Raw genomic sequence first — 27,248 nt, 5'->3', positions numbered from 1 at the left:
CCGATTGAGGGTCCTATGGGCGGCGTGTACAGCGTGCTCTGTCCCTGGGATATTGAGGCTATGCTGTCGTACATCATGGACGAGTCGTTCCCCCCCACAGCACTCCCAACTCCTGCACAGGATATTGTGCTCGTCGAGTATCCATTTGGTGCCTCGAAATAGGCAGGTGTGCTACCTGTGCTGGTCGTTGTGAAGTTACCGAGCTCAGAGAGCAGCTTGTGCTCATCCTTGATGCACCATTTTCCAGACCAAATCTTGAATAAATTAAATAAATAAATAATCAATATTCGCTTATACGTTTAATATTATTTTAGAGGGTTCAAGCAAAGACAATATAAACACTAAGATGAGTAACGCCATACAACAAAATGCTACTATGCAGCTTGATTTTTTGAAAATTGAGAACGAACACGAAATCTTCCATTGCGTTCTCACAGCCGAGAGAACGAAAAAGTTAAAAATAGAATTTGCTCTCAGCTTCGGCTCTATGAGGGCCGTGCAAGCAATTATGTTTGTATGCGTGTGAATATCCATACATACATAACAGCATATTTGAATGTGTTGTTATCCACTGCTCTGGCAAAATCTCTGGTTGGCAAAGAAACAATTTTCTTAGTTGTTTAGCGCAGATCACGAGCTACCCCAAATTTCTGTTGATACGTGAATACAATTTTTGTACTGAAGTTGGCTCCGTACAAAATATGTATTTTTAAGTCGATGCATACTTATGTAATTTTTTATATTTAAAATTAATAATTAAGTTATTATTATTTTTAAGTAATACAAAATAAATTAAGGAAATTGAATATTTAATTAATTAAATGTGTATTTGAAAACAACAAATTTGCACTTTTATTTCCTTAATTTATTGTGTTTATATTGTCTTTGGTTCAAGTATTTTGCTTTTAATCTACATTTTTTTTTATTTTTTTTTTAATTATTATTTTATTTGTCAAAACCTATTGCAGCATTTCTGTGTCAAACCCATTTTTATACCCTGAACCCATTAAAATTGGGTATAAGGGGTATATTGTATTTGTGCAAAATCCAAATGTATGTAACAGGCAGAAGGAAGTATCTCCGACCCCAGAAAGTATCTCCGACCAGAAAGTATGATCAGCATCAATACTCGAGTTGATCTAGCCATGTCCGTTTGTCTGTCCGTTCGTCCGTATGTCCGTATGTATGAACGCAAGGATCTCAAAACCTTTAAGAGCTAGAGATTATAAATGTAGGTGCTCCTTGTGCCTAAATTACTCCGTTTCCAAGCAATCGATAAAAATCGATATCGTTATCCTGTTTTTTGGGCAATTTTGGTAAATAATAAGAGCTAGAGTCACAAACTTGACATATAGCTTCTAAAATAGAATATATATATAGGCATTTGATATTGGAAGAAGAGGGTTCAGGGTATCTCCGACTAGAACCTCTTACTTGCTTTTCTTTTAATTTGAATATTAAAGGTACAGACATACCGGTTTGGGCACATGATGGGTTCAGGTGGAGTATACCAGTTGATACAAAATAAATTTCCCTATTTAGACACAAACTCACATTCCCCTAACATTAAAAAAATAGTCTTAAGAGGCTATTTACTCTCTAAACATTTTATAGATATAAGACTAATTTTAAACAAAATAAAATATTTATGTATTAATATAAAATGAACATAGTTCAATTGATTTTTAGCCTTGCGTATTCCGATGCTAAATTTCGACCTGGAAATTTCATAAAAATCGGACCACACACTTTGATATTAATCAACATTTCGCATTTTGTAATTTGTATTAAAATTAGTTTGTTTTGGATGAGTATCAGGATATCTAAAGTGCCAAAACATCATATTGGGGAATTCTAGCCTCAACTACGAAAAACTCGATTTTTTCAGTATTTTCGCTAAATCCACCTGTACGGGTGAAAATTGTGGGTAAAGGATTTAAACTTCACAATTTTATGAATATATATAGTATAGCAGACCTTATGCTATGATAAATAATATATATATAGAGGTACAACGGACGGACCAGAAGACGACTTTGTCTTTCTTGTTAATATTGAACAATAATAATATTGAACTTTTATAAAAGCAGGTGACAATTTCAGCCTGTAAACAGGTCATTTACAGCTCTACAAATTTGAGTGACAACTCTATTATAAAATTTTAAATATAAAATATTTAAAAAAAAGTGTTAAGTGCTGCCATCTAACTTACATTTGTATATATCTGATCTCCGCCGTAGGCCACACGCTGTCGCTTCACATCCTCTTCGGAATTCATGTTGACATCCCGATTTTCATCTGAAAGAGTGAATGTAAATGTATTTGTTCTTAAATTTTTTCAATTTTGCATATGTAATCTATGTAAATAAAATGTGTGCCTATTTACTTGTGTTTTACTTGATTAATCCCTTTCTGATATTCGTGTCAGTATCTGCTTACATCTGAGCCATGTGCCTTCCGTCTATCACCCACTTTCTCTCACCCCCGGCTCTTGCTGCTAATTCAATTACGGCTGTTACATTTGCGCCGGACTCTTTTCTGACGGGACACGTGCCTGATAAGTGCATTTGCGAGTAGCCAAGACGCAAATATGTTTGAATAAATGTGTTATATGCGAAAACAAGAAGGCTTAAAATGTCATATTGTAGCACCCAGTTAATATGCAGGCTTCCATTAAAATTGTAGCGATTTTGAATAAATTATCGGCTACCATTTTCTTGGTACAACAAAAACACAGTCAAGTTCAACAAAAACACGTGCGACAATTATGACTCAAAAGCAATAAGAGTAATAGGGCCTTATTTGGAACGTATTGACTTTCACTTTTGGAATTTCCGTAACACCCTTGAATTTAACAAATATCTTGATAACATGTGCTTTACGAATTGACTGGCTGTAATTTAGGTATGTCAGTTTAAAAACGTGAAAAAAGGACGCCGAAGATGAAATACCCTTGCAGACCCAACCTTTTCGTAATCCCTATTCATATGCGTGTCTAAGAAACACAGAGAAAATAGTTAGTGACGACTATGCTTAAGATATCTTGAAGAAGAAAAAAGTTTTCCATGCAAGAAGCCACATTTCGACCGATCGTTCCTATGGCAGCTATATGATATAGTGGTCCGATGTAAATAAGATTAAGTTTGATAAAGATATCTGAAAAAGAAAAAAGTTTTTCATGCAACAACTTAATTTTCGACCGATCGTTCCTGTAGCAGCTTAATGATATAACAGTCCATTGTAAATAAGATTTTGCTTTAATGTACGGAACGTAGTGAAACTAATAAATGTCTTGTTTGGTCAGATATCTTAATAAACATAAAAGTTTACATAGATAAAAGATGGAATCCGATTAACTTCCGATCTTTATGAACTCTTATGGTTAAATGATTGAGTTAAAACATACAGAGGTGTACTTATTTAATAAAAAGGTTATAGCTCCTAAAAATAAGATACAACAACTTTGGGGGAACGTGGGCAGATCTAAACGTTGAATATTTTGGATCTGTATGGTCAAAAACCCGAATCTAATAAATAATTTTTTGATAATGGGTTTGACCTGCGGTAGTCACTAGCTTCTACAGTTTTTGAGATGGGCCGGAATAGGAATGTAAGTTCTTAAATTTGGACTAAACCATAATACCTTAGAACATAAAAAACAAAAGAGTTTTATTTAATGTAGATTGACTCAACTCGTCATCGTGATCCTGAACATGTAAGCTTTATGAATAATATCTCTGCTCAATTTTTTTTGCTGCTTGTTGATGAGACACAGAAATCACACTTTGCGGCAATATAATCCGTAATTTGCATATCGCTGAATCTATTTTAAGTAAGGGGGGATAGCAGAACACATTTCCTTGTGGCTTCATTAGGGTCGTCATCTAACCGCAACACATGCTTCCAGAAGGCATCAAACCCCCGAAGCTGGTCCACAGAGATAACATCTCTAAAAAAAAAGGCGATGCTTATTGACCGAAGCGCTAAGAGATATGGAATCGGGCCGTATTGCCTCTTAATAGGGTGATGGAGGCCATTAAGTAATAACAATGCCATAGCATTTCAGATGGATTTCTAAATGGAACACGAGTCGCACTTGTCATTTTCAATAATCGCCCACAAACAGTAATTCAACAAAAATCGCACCCCAGGCGACAGTCGTCCGTAGGCGGGAAAATCGGCAGACAATGATGATGTTTCATTAAAAATTGCATAGCCGAAACAGTTGTAAGTAGTTACACAGGAATTCCGATCCCTTTACCAATAAAAGAGCGAGAAAAAATTGAACCTAAATCAGCTCCAGACTAGAGATGGACGCAAGTCAAGTTTCTACGGCAAGTTACAGCACTAACACGAGCACGAAATATGCATTTTCAAACACGCACACGTAAAAAAATTCACCAAGCGACGGAACGATACGGTCAAAGAAATTGTATTATTGGGTTTTATACCCTGAACCCCTTAAAAATGGGCATAAGGGTATATTGCTAGAGAGCTAGAGAAATTTTAGATGCAGGTATTCCTAGTGCCTGCGCACATCGAGTTTGTTTCCGATAATCGATCTACTGGGGGAGGTATTTTTTTTTTGCTGTTGAGTAGAGTCGACAGCAAGTAATGCGGTCACTTGCGAGTTCAAACCCTCCAAGGTAACTTTTTTTTTTTTTAATTTATATGGTGTTGGATAAGAGGGTTCAGGGTATTCCCTAGTCGGCAGCTCCCGACTAGAACCTCTTATGTGTTTATTATATTATTTAAGATATTATTTAATTGGAAAATTAGCAAAAAATTAGCAGTCAACGTGTTTACCTTTACTCGAAAGTATTTATTGCTTTACCAAGTATTTATGTTGTTTACCAAAATTGCAATATAGGAAAGTCGAGATCTGCTTTTACTGCACACAACTTTCCTGACACAATATCAATTAGTCTGCTGCTGCTCTCTAATTGCATTTTTTAGTCGCCTCACGAAGTTCCATCTCTAGTCCCGCCCCGACCTTCCACCTACGGCTTCCGTTTGTAGCTCACACTTGTGCATTTACTCGAGATTGCTTATCGATTCCCCAAGGAATAGCGTTCAGTTGCCTAAAGTGAATGTATGTAGTAGATACTTAGTCTTCAATTTGTGGCAAATTTGTTCAAATCATTTTGATTTCCGCAGAACGGGCAGAACGAAACTGAATATCTGGTCGAATTGTCGTTAGGGGATGGAAACTGGGTGTGAGCATTGAGCTCCACCCTTCCAGATAGGATTACAACAATCAGCTAGTGTACAGGCGTGTCTATCGTCACATGTGTAAAAAGTGGTAGTGATTTCTCAACTTGCATCAATTTTAAGTAAATTAATTGCAAATGGACATATCCACTCTGCAAGTGTACTAAGGCAAATGTAGTTTTTGCTCTTATACCCTTCAAGATGGCTATAAAATGATGCAAGGCAATCTGTAACGCCCTGAAGGCGACAGCTTCGACGAGCTGCTCACAATTTCTTCTTATACAAACAAATTAATTTAACAAGAAGCTCTAGTGCGAAATTACATACTAAGGAATACCCTGAACCCTCTTTTACCATAGATAGAATTCAAAGAAGACGCACGTGATTCAGAAATGCTTGCAATTTGCGTTAGCTTCCCCAACTACGTGGCCAGACAAAATAACCTTTCTTTAATAACTTTTGTATTTCTTAACCGATCTTGATGAAATTATTGTACAATAGAATATTTCTATATTCTCAATTGCATTTAAACTGAGGATTGAATTGGTGGGCTTAAAATAAAAGATACTTGATATAAATATACTATTGTAGAAGTTACATGTCAAGCTGCGTGACTAGTTTTTAACGATTTGTATCGATTATCTGAAAGCGGGACAAGCTATCGAATATCGGAAACAAATTCGTACTGCGCGGACACTAGGAGGACCTAACAAATGTTCAAAATTTCATGTCTCTAGCTCTTAAAGGTTCTGCGATCCTGGCGTTCATATATACCGACGGACGAATCCTGACAAGAAATATACATACACTTTATGGGGTCGGGGATGGTTTCTTCAGCCTGTTACATAGATTCAAATAAATGCATTATACGTTGAGACATGGTTTCGGCAAATTTGAACCGCATGTATGAAACTTTTATGTTTACATTCCGATAGACCTCACTCATTTTTATTTTTGCTTAAATTCATTTTGAGGGGTGTTTTACACTTTTCGAAAAGTTTGGTGGGTGACGTTTTACGCTCAAATTCTTTTCCAAAAATCATTTAAAAAGTGTTTTACACTTTTCGCACAAATCGAGAATCCCTCGGTAGAAATGCGATTCACAGATTTTTGTGCTAAGTCTTAAGTTCACATTTAAGTATGTATATGTATGTATTTTTGTTTTTATACCCTTATACCCATTAAAAATGGTTATAAGGGTATATTGTATTTGTAGAAAATCGAAATGTATGTAACAGTCAGAGGGAAGCATCTCCGACCCCATAAAGTATATATATTCTTGATCAGCACCAATAGCCGAGTCGATCTAGCTATGTCCGTCCGTTTCGTTCGTTTTATTTAAATTTGTAGCATAGAAAGAAATAATCTTGGCATGGATTGGTATTAGAAATAAACACTCATGCATACAAAATACTTGTATATCCTTATACTTAAAACTGACTGACAGACTGATCGTAAGAGCTAGGAAGCTGAAATTTTCCCTTGAGTTAGCTTATGTGATGGAGGCTATCGCTGGGCGGGGTTTTGAAAATCAAAAACTTTGGTATGCCATCAGACTGGCCTTAAACTAATTTCTTCAAAAATCACCTTAATTTCGTTTCACGGGTGTTCTAGATGTCACCCTCGTGTTGATGTTGCTTTAAAATAATTTATTTAAGAATAATTCAAAGCTCCTTAGTGAAAATTTGAGGTTAAAGGTTTTACGTGCTTTATACTTTTCGCAACATTTGCCCCTCTCTGACAATAAATGCGGGTCAAAGGTAGTCAGTTAGGGCGAAATTTAAAGTTTCTTCCGATCAGCCTCAAACTCATTATTCCGATTTCAATGAATTTTTGAATTTTACCATTATTAATTTGTCCCGTTCAACGCCGGGTACTTTCTTTTAGCAGAGTTTAAAAAGTATAGAGCTATATGATAAATTGCTTCAACAAACAAGAGTTTAATATAGAAAAACAATAATTCTTTGTCCCAACTTTTTCAATAAAAAATAATATTAACACCAAAATATAATAGTTGAGAGAGTTGAAATAAATATCGGATTCATGCAATATTTCAACAAGATTTTTTAAACTGATCTGAGCCCATCATGGCGGAGCAAAGAGAATATTTTAATAATTATTCTGTCCGAATTGAAGAAGAATAGTAATAAATCGCCTTTCAATACGCTATCCCAATCTTGAATTTCATCATATTTGTGTGCTTATGATTCTTATCTCTATCCTCTATAAACAGTGTATTTATTGTTTTTGTAACAGAAATGAATGGGGAACTTACCGTGAACTTCATTTCGCTTGCGCTTGCAATTTGAATCCGAGGTATTGTTGTTATTGTTATTTGTGCTGCTGTTGTTGTTGTGTATATGATGGCCGTGCTGTAGACCCAGAATGCCGTTAATGCTATATCCCGAACCTGACGATCGCTGCTCTGTGCCCTGTTGACTCGCTGTTCCGCTACTGTTACCATTACTACTGTTCCCATTGTGCGGCGCAGCGCTGTTGCCGACGGCAGCGCCCGTTTCTTGCGCTGCAACTGCGCCCAGTCCCGTTGTACGCGCAACGACCGACGCTGAAGTATTTGTGTTGTTGTTGTTGTTGCTGCTGGAGTTGTTGCTGCCATTGCCGTTGCCGACGCTGGGCGCTTGCTGCTCGCTGACAGCGCCCGTGCTACTGTCAAGGCTCTCAGTGCCAATGTGACCGTTGCTCAGGCTCGGTTGCATTTGCTGCTGCTGCTGCTGCTGGTGATGGTGTACGTGCTTTGCCTTTTCCGCTGCTTTATTACGAACGATTCTGAAACGAGCGAAAAGAGCATCTCCAGTAATCATAATACATATATGTATGTATATGTATATCTGCAGTAGTCGGAAGTGTCGGACTGATACCATTTCCACTTCTTGATTCTTAGTCTCTATATATACTGTCAAAAGACAGATGGAGAGTAGTATAAGATATAAGACGCATGTTGATTCTTGGTAATAAATAATTATCGTTAGTCTGATTCGTGATGTTGAATTAAAGAAAGAATAAAGTCAAATATAAATTATAATAACAAATAATTACATTTTGATTTTTTTTAAATGTTCTGGCCATAAACTTAGATTACATAAGGAATTTTTTTATTTTGTTGAATTTTGGAGAAAAATAGTTTATGGAGTAGGTATCCACATACTATACCACAATGTGGCAATACTTGCACATCAAGTTTTTTGTATCCAGCTCTTACAATTTTGAGATATAGACCAAAACGGATATACTCATTCATAACGAGAATATATATTTATAATTTTAAATGCAGCTAGTTGAAAATTCTTACGAGCTTTGCAGCAACACATTTTGAAAACAATCAAATAATCTACATTTCTATAATATAAATAAATACGGATCACCCATATGTATTTCCCGTTCTGTTTAAACAGATCTAGCTGAGAGAAGCCCTCGGGACTCTGTGCCCCGAAAATTTAGCAAGAGTCTGGCAACAAGCACAAGATATCCTAGCAAGGATTCCGGGCAAAGAAAAATTTGTCTTTAAATAATTGTCAGTTAAATATTATTATATATATTTGTAAAGGTTGCTCGGCATAAGTCGAGGATATATCCCAGGATAGTTTATATCGGACTTTTTTTATGGTAATGATCTGGCGACAAATGCAAGATATCCTAGAAACGAATTCATTTCAACTCCAGCATTTGTCTCTTGTCTTGTCTTAGCTCAGGTAAGCCGCCGGGAAGTCAATGTGCGTAGAAATCCACTCTCTTTCCACCTTAAGACTCCATTTCACAACACCAGGCATCTGGGGACCGCTTGATACGCATTGTTCTATTAAATTAACCGAAGTTTTATGTCCATGGTCGCGGTAGTTATGTTGGGTGAGAAAATAACTATTGTAATTTGGCGACCCCAAAACTTAACTAAGATGTCAATTGACGGGTTTGTTAATTGGTTTCAAGCTTGCACTAAAACCCATATTATGTCAACTGACTAACACAAAGTCGAGAGCACATTTTAATATTGTGCAGAGCATGTGTACTTAAGTGCTTGGCTTGCGGGATATTTTGGCCCCGGAGGAGGGTTGTGGATTTGGCGGGCGAACTCAAGCAGAATCGAATCAAATTATGTTTTTCAAAAAGAACAATCTCACCGGGTTGAGTTATAATTTAAAGAGGGTGCTGCCTGGCTGGCTAGTTGGACAGTGCACACAATTGGGACATATGTTTGGGATGCGCCTTCATACATCGATTTGTTTATTTGGCTTTGTTTGCCAATAAGGCAGGCAGATGAGGGCGAAGGGCAGTCGATTGGCCGACGTTGAGTGCTGCGAAAGTCACTTTTAAAGCGCTTTTCCCCTGGGACTGGGACAGGGCTGGAAAATGAATGGGGACAGGGAAAAACTGGACCGACACTTGCTGTGAGGGTCGGTAAATCTGTACGCATATGTACTCATATACTCTCGCATATATATTTGTTACATGATTGAATCGTGCGCCGTAATCATTGCTCAAGTGACATTGAATCACACATTGTCGCATTAAGGCAAGTTGATGCTGATTATCCCTTGGAATACCCTCTTGAATTACCCATCGCATACCGGTCACATCAAATGCCCTAATACCCGACGCTTTGCATACTCCGCGACGTGGCGAATTGATTTCGAATGGTTGCACGTGCCGCGTGTGGTTTCAGCAATGGATTTTGGTTCAGGTTTTGGTTGGGCTTCGCTTGGGGCAAGTTGACTGATGCCAGTTCAGCTACTTTCTAGCCAAGTTTGATTATTTTCAGTTGTTATTTTAAAATGATTTGGCTTTTGTTTAGGCTTGAGTTGGGTTTGGGACGAAAATCCTGCAAGTTTCTGCAAAAAACGACGGTAAGTAATTTTGAAGTTTGCCGGATCCCGAATCCCGAAATTCCAATAACCGTCTACTGCTGCCGAACAGCAATTGATATTATTATAAAAAAATATTTGAATAATAGAAAACATTCCATGTTATTAAAAAAAAACAATGGGAGTTTAAAAAATCGTATTATGTTATTTTAATGGTATTCAGTATTTAAATTCTTAAATAAAAATGTGAAGCCTTTTTTTAAAATTTCTATATTTATTTATTAACACTGAAAACTTGCAATATGGAAGACCTATACAAAAGAAACGGGATAGTTAATATCTGCTTCTTGACAGGCGGAATGGGATCAAATTTTTTTAGTCGCGCCCATCTCTGCCCTGGTAACCCCGTCTATTGAAAACTTGTGCTCAGATAGCAAAATCTGTTATTTTATTTAGGGTACTTTTAACTATTTTGTAACACTGTCCGCGTGGTGTTTGAGTGTTGAACAAATGCGGAACATTTTTGCGTGTTGACCTTAGTCGTCTCCCCTTGCGGCAGCCGCCGCCCGAATTACATTTATTATTGTACCCAGTTAATTTATGGTTCTCAATCCTTGAGCAGCTGCCTGCTGGCATCCTTGGCCAAATAAAATGAATTATGGTCAAGGAGGAAGTGCGTACATTACAACGACGACAAAAATGATGATGAAGATGATGGCAGGAATGTTGCGCCGGAACACGGATAGGAAGCTGGCTTTTGTGGTGGTCGTGTGTCAAGCATTGTGCCGCAATTATGAACGCTGAAAACTACTTAGATATTTTTATTAGCCCTCGTGTTTGGCACTGTAAGCCGCACCCATCAACACGGACTTTGCCGGAAACGGATTCGGAAGTAAGCTGCATGACAGCAACCAAGCACTGCAAGACTAATACTCACATTATGGTAACGACCACATCCAACTGTTGACTCCGGTCCAAGTTACACAAGTCCACAAATGTTCTTGTATGCGGGATTACGAAGTGTCCAATCAGCCTCTGATAGAGTCATGTCGACTGAACATATCGACTCACAGATGCGTACTTACATGAACATATCTCTACACATAAATCTGATAGACGGACTGACTGACTGACTGACTAATTGACCGCCTGACTGACTGAACTACTGATTGGCGAATAGCGTAGCTGAAATTTTCACTTCGATAACCTAATGTGATGGTGTGCACGCTAAGACGGTGTCTTGAGAATTCCACTCGCATGTGTGGGAAAATCGTAAAAACCCTTTTCAGAATTCCACTCACATGCGTGAAAAAATCAGAGAAAGGTTTCTTTTATCAAGTTCGTTCAAAAGATGTTTCACACATTTCCCTGTTATGTGTAATTAGGGCTCAAATAATACATGGACGACCTGTTGCGTTTAAATTTATTTACTAAGTAAATAACTTAAAAAGTGCTTCACACTTTTCGCAGCATCCAAAATCTACTGTTGATAATCGCGATAATTTGCAAAGCATGCAAATCGAATGAATATGTGTTTTAGTGATTTCGAAACTTTCACCCGCAACAGTGGAAAATGGGTGAAAACACAATCTACAAGATTCATCCTCTTGTTAGGCAAAGCCTGTCAAGGATTGTACGGGTAAATGCTTAATTCTTATCCGATCGGTCTTAAACGTATTTTCAAAGCACTTCATAAAAAGTAAATGAATGCGTGTTTCAGCGATTTCGGAAATACCACTAACACTAACTAACACAGCAAACGTTGAATCAAACCTTAGGTTCTTTATACAATGGACACGCCAATTCTGACTGCCTGAGTGTCGGACAATCAAGAAAGAGAAGTCGCTGGTGCGAATAAATAAAAGTATATAATTTCTAATTATACGCAGAGAAAGAAGCTAAAGTAATAAACAATAATAGATAAATGGCTAAAACATTCATAATTAAAACCAGCCTGAAATCAATTGGATAAATCGGCACAGAGATCTTCTGGAATGCGCTTGTGGGGTCTTGGGCTAGGGAAACAACTGGAAAAGCGTTATCTTTGAATAGAAAAACCTAGCCGCCTTTTATTTAAAGAAGATAATTCCTTCTGCCTGATTAATATTATTTTACCCAATTTGAATAGCCAAACACTTGGTTGATAGGCCTGAATACGGAATATTAATGTACTAACCGATTTATTGAGGATACGCTGGGGACATTATCTTGCGAACATATTCCCTCTGCCAGCAACCGATCACGAATCTCCCAGGCGAACATAGTAGGGTTCTCCCTCTTGTAGTTCGCAATGGCATCAACTACGGGTGGGGTTGCAACCTTGGGCTTCGACCCGCCTATGACGCCTGCTTTAAAGCTACCAGTCTCGTAGTATCTGAAAATGAAATAAAATAAAAGTATTATTGTATCTAAGAATTTTAATTGCCTAGCAAATGTGGAATAATTCTTAAAGTTGACAAAAGCCATTAAATTATAAAACAATTTGGACACAATAAAAACAAGTATGAGGTATTAAACGGGAGCTCCCGACTAGGGAATACCCTGAATCCTCTTATTCCAACACCAAATGCAGTTGTTGCATTAGAAGCTATATGTCAAGTTTGGCGACTCTAGCTTTTATTATTTACCAAAATTGCCCAAAAATCAGGATATCGATATCGATTTTTATCGATTGCTTGGAAACGGAGTAAGTTATCGATTATCGAAAACAAACTCGATCTGCGCGGGCACTAGGAGAACCTACATCTAAATTTCAAGTCTCTAGCTCTTATAGGTTCTGAGATCCTTGCGTTCATACATACGGACGGACTGATCAAGAATATATATACTTTATGGGGTTGGAGATGCTTCCTTCTGCCTGTTACATACATTTGCATTTTGCACAAATATAATATACCCCTTTTACGCATTTTTAATGGGTTCAGGGTATAATGAAAAGGCGTTTCGCCGATATATAGATATTACATCAAACATTACGATCGCATTACCATATTATATATATTTATATATTATGTTATATTATGTTAAGGATAAAGGCTGAGACTAAATGATACCCAGCAGCAATCGGATTACCTTCAACAACTATTTAAATCTGAGCCTTGTTATGGGATGCTGTATTAGCTCATCTCATTGTTATTATTCCACCTGTCCACCTGTCTAGCACCTGACTATTTGTCAACATGTTGAAATCAATCAATTTACAAAAAAACACACATATAAGCCAATTGCGTCCATTTCTATTCGCCGCAGTTTGGGAAATGATTCCGGGACAAACCTCGGTGTCCGACCTTTTTTTATGTTCGGAGGGCATAAATCTGTCATCCTGATATGTTTTCTCTACATGCCAAATGTGGTACCTGTAGCTCTTATTGCATTGAGATGGGTGGAAAAGAAATGATTTCGATATCGATTTTTTGCAAACGATAAGCCTATCGATGACTTGATGGTGCGAGGGAAATATAATAATTTACGCACAAAAGTCTAAGAGTCTAGCTCTTCAAATTTTCAAGATTAACGCATTTATATATGGGGACAGAGAATCGAATCGTCTTTAAATCTCTATGTATTAAACTGTTTGCCCTAACTGACTGACTGACCGTAAGAGATGAGATGCTGAAATTTGCACTGTAGTTTCCTGTCAAAGATTTGGTGGGTGACATTTCGCGCTTAAGCCCCGATGCCCGATAGTAAAGTAGAGGGTATAAAAAGCAGGAGTAGAGCCGTAAAAAAAAAAAACAATAGGTAATCAGTTAGTCAGTCATTCGGCAATAATCAGAGTTTTATAGAAATACTTCTCAATCCTATAAAAAATGCGAGTCAAGCTCCTCAGGCAGAGTATATTTATAAATATTTAAGACCAATTAATGGAAGGCGCATCCGATTCCAAGCTGAAGGTGCATTGAGTTCATAAAAATGCAGTAAAACAAAAACCAATGTTTTAAAACCAATTTTAGAAAATATTTTGCGAATCATTTTTATACCCTTGCAGAGGGTATTATAATTTTGTCGTGAAATGTGTAACGCATAGAAGGAGACATCTTCGACCCCATAAAGTATATATATTCTTAATCAGCATCAACATCCGAGTCGATATAGCCATGTCCGTCTGTCCGTCTGTCCGTCTGTCTGTTTCTATGCGAACTTGTCCCTCAGTTTTAAAGCTATCTTAATGAAACTTTGCAGAACTCCCTCTTTCTGTTGCACGCAGCACATATGTGAAAACCAGCTGGATCGGACCACTATATCATATAGCTGTCATAGGAACGATCGGTCGAAAATTAAGTTTTTGTATGAAAAAACATTTTGTTTTTCAAGATATTTTGACCAAACTCGGCATTTATTAGTTTTACTTTACTCCTCATATATGCGCAAAATCCTATTAAGATCGGACTACTATATCATATAGCTGCCATAGGATCGATCGGCCGAAAATTAAGTTTTTGTATGAAAAAACATTTTGTTTTTCAAGATATCTTGACCAAACTCGGCATTTATTAGTTTTACTTTACTCCTCATATATATGCAAAATCCTATTAAGATCGGACTACTATATCATATAGCTGCCATAGGATCGATCGGCCGAAAATTAAGTTTTTGTATGAAAAAACATTTTGTTTTTCAAGATATCTTGACCAAACTCGGCATTTATTAGTTTTACTTTACTCCTCATATATATGCAAAATCCTATTAAGATCAGACCACTATATCATATAGCTGTCATAGGAACGATCGGTCGAAAATTAAGTTGTATGAAAAAACATTTTGTTTATCAAGATATCTTGACCAAACTCGGCATTTACTATTTTCCCGGTACTTCTTAGATAGGGGCAAAGCACTATGAGCATTATGGAAAGGTTGGGTCTGCAAGGGTATCAGATCTTTGGCGTGTCGAAGATAGCCCTTTCTCGTTTTTTTTTTTGTTATGAGAGAAATTAAGAAATTAAGAACATTTTTCCTAATTACAATTTTAGTTAAAAACAAGTAAGAGGTTCTAGTCGGGAGCTCCTGACCCTGAACCCGCTTCTTCCAATATCAAATATTCTATTTTAGAAGAACAAACTCGATCTGCGCAGGCACTAGGAGCACCTACATCTAAAATTTCAAGTCTCTAGCTCTTATAGGCTCTGAGATCCTTGCGTTCCAACATACGGACAGACGGACAGACGGGCGATACCAATAAATGAATTTTGCACAAATACAATATACCCTTACACCCATTTTTAATGGGTTCAGGGTATAAAAACAATCAAGTTTTAAAAACCAATTTTAGAAAATATTTTCTGAATAATTGTTTATTTTTTTTTTATTATGAGAGAAATTAAGAACATTTTTCTTAATTGAAATTTTGGTTAACATTTTTTGTTAGAGTGTAATAACTATAACGTCAAGTATCTTCGCTCATCAGCGCGGACACCTTGATTAATGCAAACATTTTCATACGAAACCACAAATTTAACCATTTCAATTACAAACAATTTAAATGTCAGCCATCGTTTAGGTCCCGGACAATGTTTTCCTCCGATGCAAGGTTGAGGAGAAAGCCAAAGCCAGCGACATATGATTACACCCAGTCCTAGCCAGGACATGCGCTCGCAGAGATTTATTATCCTATTTGCATTGGATTTTGTGGCCAACTCAAACCCTGTACACACGGGATGTAACGACTGCATGCATTTATCTGGGCCCTCTCTCGCTCCCCCATTTCCCTCTGCTTTCCCTCTCCTGTACACCTACAACAACATCTGACAATGACGGAATGCGCATATGTACATATTTAGCCCGCCGTAATATGCAAAGTCAGCCAAATTACAATTCGTGGAGGAATTTTGAGTTGTCTAATAAAGAAAGTAAAATATACACTTTAAGAAATAGCACAAAAATGCATAATGTGGTTTATTCATTTGTAAGAAACAAACCCTTTTGACGGCTATTAACAAAAAAGAAAGCAAAAATAATAATCTAAACATAACAAAAGAAAGTACATAACACAAGAAGACACGGCCGACCCTTAATCAGGATGAGTTCGAAAGAATTTCGAGCTGCGTCAGCAAGAGATCCTTCATGAGGCTCCAAATGAATGGATCTCAGATAGATCCCTGGGAACAGTCCCGAAATACATCCATTTTTTAAAAAATTAATTAAAATTGGTAGTCGGACGAAATTTAGAGCTTTGCCCATAAAATATTGAGACTGAAGGAAATTTTTCGCCCATGACTGAAAAGTGTATAATAAACTCTCAAATGAATTTTTATTTGAATGAATTGAATGGGTAACTGAAATTCCAATAAAACTGCTTTTTGTGATTTTTCCAAACTTGCGGGTGGAATTTCTTTAAGCCCCGCCTTAATGTACGACAGTTACCAGATTTTACAGGCAGGATAAACAGTTATATATAACAAGATGTAGCAGGGATACGTTGCGATAAAAAAAGCTTTTTATTGTATAAATGAAAATGGAAAATCTTCTTGTGAGAGCTTTTTGCCGAAAACTTGTAATTTGAGAAATTCATATTTGCATATCATATAAAACAAAGTTGCCTCAGCATATCGAAGAGACAAGAACAGGAAAACATTGAATTTGGTTTAAAAAAAAAGAATTCAATTTTTGTACCCTGATGTATGTGAAATGTAAATGAATGTAGCATGAATGAATGTTCTGGAAAAGTAAATACGGATCAAATATCTTTCATTCTATAGGTATCGCCACAGGTAAAGAGCCCAATTGAAACTGCCCACAAATTAAAGCCACAATGCTATTGTCTTTTTGAGAATATGCAAATGGTCTATAGCCCAAGAAGATCTACAGCTGAAAATTGCATACACATCGGTTTTATTAAAGATGACGTGTTTTTGGCAAAACACGTGGTAGCCCGAATGCCAAGAATTTGATATTTAAATTAATTTTCTTTTCCTTGTGCACTTTATTCTTCGTATGTTTGGGTCGCTTAAGTCCGACACCGGCGCAGGGAACTCTTTTTTTGAAATTGATGTTATACGCGATTGTTACAGCAGATCACAATATCTGCTAATTATTAATGAATAATTTACTAACCTTGATAATATCTTTGAAACGCAGCCATGGCTCACTCGTAACTGGCGTGATATATCGCACGGACGGACGCCGTTGTGGGCCAGCTCCACGATTCGCTGCCGGACGACGTCGGGTAGGGGCCGACCGTTAACGAACACGCCTCCTAATTGATTGACGCCCCCGTGACCTATGTTGAAATAAGTGTAAAAAACTCTTCAATAGTGGTAAAAGTGGTAAGTCCTAGGTTTATATATTTTTTATCTAGTATTAAGGGCAAATAAGATGTTTATTCAGCAATTGGATGTGCAAATTATTGCAAGAAGAAAAAAAACGAGTGGAACCGACAAGAAGTAGAATAAGGTTTTATGTCCACCTAAAATTGAACACATCATAGAAATGAGAAGGGCTATTAATCTCTCTCAGCAGCCAGATGTCCGAACGGAAACAACAGATTCGAACGTTGCCGTCTGAATCTCGAACACGGCCGGAAAAGACTAAAGGACTGTGAGCAGAAGTGGGCGTAAGACAAAAAATTCTTAGACCTAAGCCGAACCCTTAAAAGCTTTAAAAAAACCAAAGGAGTAAAGGTTATACAAATAACATTCTGACTTGATTTATAAGGGATATATTATCAGTTGTTAAATAAATGAAATGCTTATACGTCTTCAGGTTCTTAAGCATTTCGGAGGGATAACAATTGAAGTATCCAATTTTTTCTACAGAAATTTGAAACTGAGCTTTAAACCGTTCGGACAAAAAATTACAATTGTTCATATGATATTGGATCCTTTCTTAACCTGGCGTGGATTTCTATAGTCCTTAAAATGTACACATAGCTTGAAGTGGATTTTAATAATGGGCTATTTATGGAAAATAATATCCCAACACAGGTTCAAGGTTATAATACGCCGCAACGGGTGAAACATGTGTCAAATTTTTGAAATCTAAAGTGATATAGTCGATCGATCCGATGAGTTTCGAAATTTGCCATTTACAAAGCTCTAAGTGTAAATTCACTGAGAACATATTCCACATATTAGAAATAATTAGAAGTAAATTTAAACTGGAAGGTTGCATAGATAAGTGTTACAGTATACTCCGATATGGGTGATTAATATATGTTAGAAAATATTGTAGCTAACTTGTGGGGTTTCCCTGTGGTAATTTATTTATATTTTACAGAACTGCTAATTATAAGCCGCAGACAAAGCATCGACTGCCAGGCGAGGAGAACAAGAAAGAGGCCGCCTTTAATTGGTCAGAAGAGATCTTCCTAATGACAAACATACAACCAAAGACAACCAAACCCAACCAAGGCGGGAGTCGTTTCCACATCATTTACTTTCTGCACTTAAATTTCGCACTTGATATGCAATTGCTAATTAAGTACGAACTGTCTGCAAACAGTCTCACAACATTTAAAACATGCTCTGAAATTTGCTCACCATTCGGGAGGCGTATTTTTGGAAGTCGCGAAAAAATCAGATCAACTTTGAGCCATGAGATGTTTAACTAAACCGAAATCTTGCTAAATATTCCAGTTTACTTCTAAAGATACAGAAAACACACGGACTTCGGTTGTGCTACTTTCATGGAAAATGAACTCTGGAATCGTATCGGTGCTCATGGTCCGATTTTTGTTTTGAAAAAGTGGCAAAAACTTTTGTATATCCGATCGGATTTCGAAGTTCAATAGTCGAATTTTCGAATGTAAGCTCATTCATAAAGATCTTTTGGAAAGTACATTTAAGTCGTGTTTCACACTTTTTCCAAAATTTAGAGTTCTTGGGGGGAGCCTTAAGTTTCGTCCAATTTGTTTTAAACTTATTTGCACAGATCTGTGTTCAAATTCCTTTGAGGGGTGTGTCATAAGATTTGGTGGGCGAAAATTCGGGTTTGAATTCAATTCCACTGTTTGTAAAATCCGCGTTGGTGGTTCAAAGATTTTATAAGCAATATAGTTAGTTAGTCATATTTGCTTCAAACTAATGTCTATGCTAAAAAACACGTGTTTCAGGGACATTGCGAAATCATTTTGGCTTCCAAAAATTTTTCAGAGATCTTTGAAAATAAAATAATTATTTGAGAAGTGTTTTACACTTTTTTTTTGGATAAGAAAGAATGTCTGAGCGTAATTGACTAGCCTCATTCCACCCGCAACTGTGGAAATTTGGCGGAATGTGACACTTTTTGCGGCGTCAATCTCATTTGTACAGATATTTGTAAACATATATGTATATGATATATTTTTCGCAAAATTGGCCGCTTTAGAATCGAAAATGCGGGTCAATTGTTTAATGCAAATATGTGTTTTTTTCGTCTTCAATATTCAAAACTTAGGTTATCTATTTAATGGTCATTAAGCCTGTTTTTGAATAGACGTTGAGTTCAGGATAAAAGAGTTAATTTTGTTCATAGGCGGAAACTGGGCGAACAAGTAAAGCCTCCATAATTTAAGCCGAGAATACCCGATCTTTTAAGTCGAATTAGCCTTAGAGTCGGAGGTGCGTCCTTATTGCCATTTGCATGCAAAATTTAGTTCCTTTACCCATTTGAATAGGTTCAGGAAATAAGATGAAACTGTGTAATATTAGGTCACACTCTGACAATAGATTAAAGCTTATTAGAAGAGTGTTTGTAACATATTTTACCAGTCTAGCTCTTAAACTGAAGATTATATAGAGCTATAGCATGATCTATACCTTGATAATCATAAGACTTTATCGGGCGAGAATATATATGAGGATATATCCAACAACTGACAACTTTGGCTTCAAAATCGCCGAAATAATTCGTATTTAAGGTAAGGGAACTTATTTAGCCTTTTTTCTAATCTTTTGATTGACTGCGACCCCCATATTATCTTATATATCTTATAAATCCATATCTTATAACTTTGGCATTTTAGCTTGAAAGTATTTAAGTTAACTGTTTTGAATGTTTGACAAAGATCAACTTAGCTCATCTGTCACTTATCTTCCTTGTTAGAGCTTTTAAGTGCAACCTCAATTTGAATATGGATTTACGATGTCCGTAAATTCATTCGGCGCGTGATCCTGATCACAATATCACTCTACAATATTACGAAGAACATAAGAGGACACGAATTTGATGCTGTTTTAGGGACGCAGCGGGATACGAGCTGGAGTCCTGCATTGGGACAAAGGATCTTTGAGTGGCTGACAGTATGCCAAATGGCAAATGCCATTGTCATTTAATGAACTATTGATTTTCAATAGATGTGCTCATAACTAATAGATATTGTTTTCATACAAAACATACAGCTAGCTAGCTCGACCCTCGTCTCAACAATGTGTTTGTATTCTTTTTGTGCATTATTTTTGCTTTCTGTCAACTTCGATTATTATATTTAACGCCAGCTTGCGACCAGGTAAGAGTATTATGCTACACCTTTTCATTGTTTTAAATTAACAACTATATAGTTAAGCGATTTTTCAATTGAATGGGAACAGATTTAAGCCCAGAGGCAGACTATCTATCTATATCTAAGCCCATTTGTCCTGATCGACTTGGGACGGGGAAATTCGTGAAAAATGAAAACGATTATTCGATCAGATCAAATATTTACTCAAAATATATATATATAAAACTGATCATACATGTAAAAAATGTTTTAAGAGTTAGCGCTTTTTACAAAAGTAATTAAATGGAAGTTATAAGGGCTTTTCTCATATTTTCAATGCGTCAGAGTAGCACTCAAAATTCGTGAGATTGATTAATATATATTAATAATACATAATATCAGAAAGGTTCTCAACCTATTGCGACTATACAATTTAGTGGTTGAAGACTTTTGCAAGACAACATCGAAAAAATGTAGGGCTGAGAGCAAGGAAAGCAACGGATTCGGCTCTTAATACATATCAGGAATATGTACACTTACGGAGTTTGGAACGAACTAAATATTCATATAACAAACTCGTCTCTAACGAAGGTTCCTTAGAGCCAAGCACAAATACTTTACATCTTGGTTTGATTTTGAGTAAAGGCATCTTTTGGTTCCTTAAGACCAATTTACGACATTAGATATCTTCAACAAGAAGTCAATTAGGAGCTTAGGCTTTTTAACATAAAACGCCTATATCAAATAAGGACTATCTATCGAAAACAGAGCAGAAAATGGACATATTGTAATCCTCTCCGCGTGTTGGGTAGTATTTTTTTTTTTTTTTTTTTTTTATTTGGGAGGAGGTGGAAATCACACGAGAAAGTAAAATCTTTGAAATGTATGTAAGATTATATACATGTGTAATATTCCATCATGTTTTGATTGTAACGATACGCCGTCGAGAGATCCATGTCAGGCCCTGCTGCTGTGATATTAATGGGTACAATATTAATGGGTATATTCACAAAATACACAATATCCGACACAAATTGCAATTGAGATGATTTCGAACAACTTTCTAGTTGTGATATGCACGCACACACGCAGCCCGACAATCGATAACCGATAACAATGACGATAACGATATCGACAGCGATAACAATAACGATAACAGCCGATTAACGATAGCACCATTCAACTGATAACGATTTTGACAGTCCGTGTCTCCGGATGGTGGCGAGGCGTTTGCTGCTTTGTCGGTGTCTATTTTCGTGGACGGCATTCATGTGAAAGCGAACCAAGCCAATTTCCTCTTTTTTCCTTTTTTCTCTGCTTTTCTTTTTTTTATTTGTTGTTCAAATATTTTGCGTCGTCGTCGTCGTCGTCGTCGTCGTCGCCGTAGCCGTTGTTTTACTTATTATAAATTTTGTTTTTTGTTTCGTTTTCAGTGCCGTGAAATATTTCTAGCCATTTTTTCCGGACTGTTTGCGTTCAGTCGCCGAGATCCTGCGCACGTTTTGTTTCTTATCTGTGTGTTGTCTGTGCGTGTGCATGTGTGAGTGTATGTGTTTGTGTGTGCGTGCTTCTGCGATTGCAGCTCGTGTGCGCTGCGTGCTGAGCGTGTCCTTGGTCCTTGTTTTGCCACCACACCGCACCGCCCAACCACATCGGCTTGCGCATACTTCACGACTGCCCGACCACGACTCCGACTCCGACCACGACTCACTGCAGCGAGCCAATGAAGACGAACCAAACAGCCGAGAGACAGCCACAGCGTAGCGTCATTTGCTTCCTATTTAGAACTGGGCTCTGCGTATGCAGACAACCTCTGACTGGCGGCCGCGGCTGCGGCTGCTGCTGCTGCTGCTGCTGCTGTGTGAGGGACGGAGCGGGGTCTGGTGGGCGGGTGGTGTTGCGGGCAGTTGGTGTCGCCTTCTTTTGGATTGGCGCTAAATGTTTAAGCCCATGGCTTATGGTCAGATACTGGCTGTGTATCTGAGTATGTACATATATATATATATATATATATATATGTGTGTGTGTGTGTATGTATTATTGCTTGGGATTTTAACTCAGCGAAGGCTTGTGTTTTTTTTTTCACTTATCCCAAATTAAGCGCTTTAGGAAGACCTAATCACATCCTCCAGTTACTTAAAATAATACTTGAGTTTAGTGTGTTTTAAATTCAATTTTTCAATACAAAAGTTATTTGCAATCGATATCACATTTACATTTAATACATCTTACAAATATATTTTTAAGTGTCTAATACGGCCCTGCTTTGGTCTATTATTAAAGCTTCATACGAAAATAAGTAAAAAGCAAGAGGTTTCTGCCCACCCACGCGCAACCACAACAGCCGAGGCAGTGAGAGTGAGAGAGAAGAACGCAGTGTAGGCACGTAGCGGGATTTCCGCCAATCAGCACCAAGACCAAGATGTGCTTAGCACCAATCACAGTTGTCGTTTCTCGTTTCTACCACTTAAGCATTTACAGCTCTCTATCGCTGTGTTTCTTTATCTCTCCATCTCGCTTACACACACACCGATTAGGCTATCTTGTTGTGATTGCTTGTGTTCTTGTTTGTTTGTTTTTTTTTTTTTGTCTGCGTGTGCATCCCGTGCTCTGCTCGGTGTACTAAAAATTATTGCCGTTTTTTTCTTCTGTGTGTGTTATGAGTATGTATGATGATGACATCAAGTTGTCACATATAAACAAAGTAATTATCTGAGCGACAAAAATATTAACAAACGGGTTTTCCTGTTCATACACAGACACGTAAAAGTGTGTGTATACTGCAAATATTGTTGTATGTGTATTTGCAGCTGAGACTTCTAAATAGCGCATGCCCAAAATATTTATAAATCTTATATCCATTAACCGCAAAGTCGGTGAGCTCTTCTCCCCGTCGATTAAATATTTATATGTAATTCGATTATTGCTAACATGCGGAGTTTCTGATTCCGCGCTTTCGTTAAAATAACTCCAAGCCGGAGGGGACGATGTTGTTGATCCACTTATACACAAGAAAATACATAGTGGTACACAGAGAGAAAAATCAAGACCCAAGACATATTTTTCAAATTCCTCTTTGATTTATTTACTTATTTATTTTTTTATTTTAACCAATGCTGGCAGTTTTCTGGTTATCTCAAAATATGTAATTCATACTTCAAGTATGCCTTTTTAGGAACGAAAAAATTCGAATTAAGCTTTGTTTTTCATTGATTTTAAAAACGGAATATTATTGAATCATGTTTTAATGATTCTTTATAAAAAAAAAACATTTGTCCCAAGTCCAAGTTCGAGCTTTAAATAAGTTTACATTAAATTTGATTCAAGAGCTCACGAACTTTAATCATACAAAATTTACGACCAAAAATACTTCTATTAATAAGTTTTTGGTCTTTATATAAGATCAATTTAGTGTTTTTTAGCACGTCATTTTTCTCTCTGCGTACATCTTGGCAAATGGGTAAAAAAGTCGTTGAACGAATGTGTGTGTAACAGACAGAAGAAAGCATATCCGAGACAATCTCCCATATTTGGACTTTGGACTTGAGCTTATAATTTTTGTATATTTTACTTACATATGCACTGAACCCATTAGAAATGGTTAAAAGGGGTACAAGGGTATTTTGCAAATTTTTGTAACAGGCAGGGGAAAGCACCTCCGGCCCAATAAAGTATATAGATTCTTGGTCAGCACATCGATCCCAGAACCAATGAGGGCTTAAAACTTTCAATTTTGAACGTTGTTGTTTTCGATAATCGATTACTGGCCCGATAACTCGATAAAAATCAACGTCGCAATCCTGTTATATATGTATGTATGTATATCTCGCACAGTTTTCGAGCTAGAGTCATCAACTTATATGAAAGACCACAGATGACCTCCTCCTTCTGACTCCTGGCACCTGCGGGTGCAAAAATGAATCATACGAAGCATCTTTCGCGAAGTACTCAGTGCCCCATCTCATCCACTCGTTAGCGACCCGGCCAGATGTTGTTTCTGTTTAACGCCGAGCTGCGCTCATTTCTGAATTCCCAGTAGTGTGTTCAACTGTTATTGAATATACCACAGGAGTTTCGGATGTATCCCCGATGCCGGCGACTTCATTACGACGACGACGACGACAAATAGGTGGAGAGCCGGCATATCTGCGCATTTGTGGCTCGGTTCATTTTAATTTGACAAATCACTTTTAACTTATGTTTTGACTTTTTGAGGAACATCCTTAGGGGATTGTTTTAATTATTATTGTGCTGCTTTGACTTTTGCTTTTACTGTGTCTCTCTCCTTCATCTTGCAATTAAAGTCCAATTGCGTTCCGCTGTGGTGTCTACTATGTAAATCGCAATCACATCATTTGCATAACTCCTATTATAAACAAGTAAGAGGTTCTAGTCGGGAGCTCCCGACTAGGGGATACCCTGAACCCTCTTCTTCAAACATCAAATGCATATATATTCTATTTTAGAAGCTATATGTCAAGTTGGTGACTCTAGCTCTTATTATTTACCAAAATTGCCCAAAAAACAGGATATCGATATCGATTGCTTGGAAACGGAGTAAGTTATCGATTATCGGAAACAAACTCGATCTGCGCGGGAACTAGGAGCATCTAAATCTAAAATTTCAAGTCTCTAGCTCTTATAGGTTCTGAGATCCTGGCGTTCATACATACGGACGGACGGACGGACGGACAGACAGACGGACATGTCTAGATCGACTCGGCTATTGATGCTGATCAAGAATATATATACTTTATGGGGTCGGAGATACTGCCTTCTGCCTGTTACATACATTTGTATTTTGCACAAATACAATATACCCCTTATACCCAATTTTAATGGGTTCAGGGTATAATGATTTTGCCTACTTTCGATATATACAAGGCTGACAAGGCTGGATGCTTAATCGGGTATTTGGAAAGCTCTGCTGAAAGTATGGAGAGTTCACCACTGTTTGCCGAACATTTCCGATAAAAATAAAACTTAACTTGAGATGCACTATGGTTCAGAAAATCCCCGGTATATCCAGTCAATAAAATATTTTAATTTTGAAATATTCAAACCTCAAAATATGTATATCCCAACATGCTAGATAGAATTATGTGTAATATACAACTGAATATTTTATGTCGTATAACTTTTTTGTTTGTCATTCGATCTTCATTAAAATTGCGGGGCATAAATATGGCAAATGTGTTGTGAGGAATAAGGCATCCAAAAATAATAAGTATATATCTAATCTATGCACAAACTAAAATTGTGTTGTGTATCCAGATCTGATTTTTTTTTTAAATGATGCAAAAAAGAAATAGAAATCGATTATTTGACATATCATGAAAAGTACGCAGAGCAGGTTGGCTGTACAAATTTGTTCACAATCGTTGTGAAAATGCATCTGATACGCGATTCACAGTTTTCGGAAAATCCACCGCAATTGGATGGAACGCAAGGTTTTTCTTACTGCTTCCAGTTTTTCCCCCAAAAATAACATGGAGAGAACACGTAAATTTTAACTTTTTATTGTTTATTGTCAAAAATCAAAGTAAAATGTAACTTGACTATAGTTGATTTTAAGATAATACGTATATTTTTAGCTGCCACAGGAAATGCCCTAAAAAATATCTGCCAGTCATAAGCCCTGAATATTTTCTACGCGAATATGACAAGAAATGCATATTCTTACGTTCTCGAATAATGACAGCCAAAGAAAAGGCATGCAGTTAAAGCAGAAGAAGGAAGGAAGCTGTTCCGAGCTTGTGGCTTATTTCTACCTGTTGATCGAGGTGCGAACGGTAAAGTAAAGTGTATTGCATTCGTGCGGTTATTAGCTTGGCCTTCTTTGTTGTTTTTTATACCCTGGACCCATTCAAAATGTACAAAAAGTGTATGATAGTCGCATGGAAATGGGTGTTACAGACCACACACGGTACATACATATATTCTTGGTCAGGACTACAAGATGTGCCCATCTCCAGACTCCAGACTTGGCGAGTAGGTTCTTGTATGGATTAGTAATTCTTAACCCTTAAAAATGCCTAGTTACCAAGATTAAAAAAAGGTTATAATCAAGAACGCATATCTCTTAGTGAGGGAAAGGAGTGGAAAGAATTTGTGTTTGCATGTAAAGGTTGCTCGGCGAGGCAGCCAGAGTAGTTGGGCACTTATTATTGTTGCCACCAGAGAGAAGAACAAAGTCAAAATTGTAATGCATACCATGATCGGAGTGACCAGTGGGCTTCTGGGCCTGGTCGCTGGTTCTGGTCGCCTCATAGGCATGTGAAGGCCAACAATAATACCTGTTACCCGCAATCCACAACCGGCGGATACAGATACAGATACCCCAATACCAATACGTTAGAGAAAACTTATCAAGCTCTATTTTGATTCGAGCAAACAAAATGAGAAAACTCGGCAATACGAGATGAGTAGAACAGAAACTAAAACCGCCTTTGTGGTTGGACTGCGTTATTTTCAATTAAACACGTAGTTACTTGAGACATTTCTTGCCAAACCACAAAAGATTGTCCGGCAGGAGGGTCGGAGGGTCGGAGGGTCGGTTGATTGTTGTTCCGACTGAGGGACATGGGACAAGAAGCTGTCCGCTGTTGTCACACGAGATCGGTGACTAGTAATCGATAGCCTACTTAAATGACGACATATATCTGTGGTGGGAATACAATTTAAATATATGGTAAGTATTCAACCTGTGAAGCTACTTAACCAAAAGGTTGACCATATAAAATGGTTTTTACTTACCATCTCCAGAAATGCTGCCTTGTGAACTGTGCGAATCTTCTAGAATGCAAATGAGAACCGACTCAAATTAA

General features: G+C 37.3%; 1 protein-coding gene across 7 annotated transcripts in view; it reads right to left on the bottom strand.

Moving 5' to 3' along the window:
• Positions 1-27,248, bottom strand: part of sv (paired box protein shaven) — a 45,926-nt gene that overhangs the window by 5,682 nt on the left and 12,996 nt on the right. For 4 of the 7 annotated variants that reach the window (XM_002059663.4, XM_070210616.1, XM_015168512.3 and 1 more), the window contains 6 exons: positions 27,178-27,216; positions 17,079-17,244; positions 12,205-12,402; positions 7,487-7,998; positions 2,213-2,298; positions 2-254 (listed from right to left, as the gene is read on the bottom strand). In XM_002059663.4, coding sequence (XP_002059699.1) covers positions 2-254; positions 2,213-2,298; positions 7,487-7,998; positions 12,205-12,402; positions 17,079-17,244; positions 27,178-27,216 — 1,254 coding nt within the window. Of the gene's footprint in view, position 1; positions 255-2,212; positions 2,299-7,486; positions 7,999-12,204; positions 12,403-17,078; positions 17,245-21,322; positions 22,196-27,177; positions 27,217-27,248 lie in introns of those variants that run through there. The other 3 variants (XM_015168510.3, XM_015168513.3, XM_015168511.3) reach the window with 3 other exon arrangements.

The sequence above is a fragment of the Drosophila virilis genome, chromosome 6, assembly GCF_030788295.1.
Source record: "Drosophila virilis strain 15010-1051.87 chromosome 6, Dvir_AGI_RSII-ME, whole genome shotgun sequence".
Lineage (NCBI taxonomy): Eukaryota > Metazoa > Arthropoda > Insecta > Diptera > Drosophilidae > Drosophila > Drosophila virilis.
Note: the sequence above shows the minus strand (reverse complement) of the source record. Positions and strands in the feature narration are given on the sequence as shown.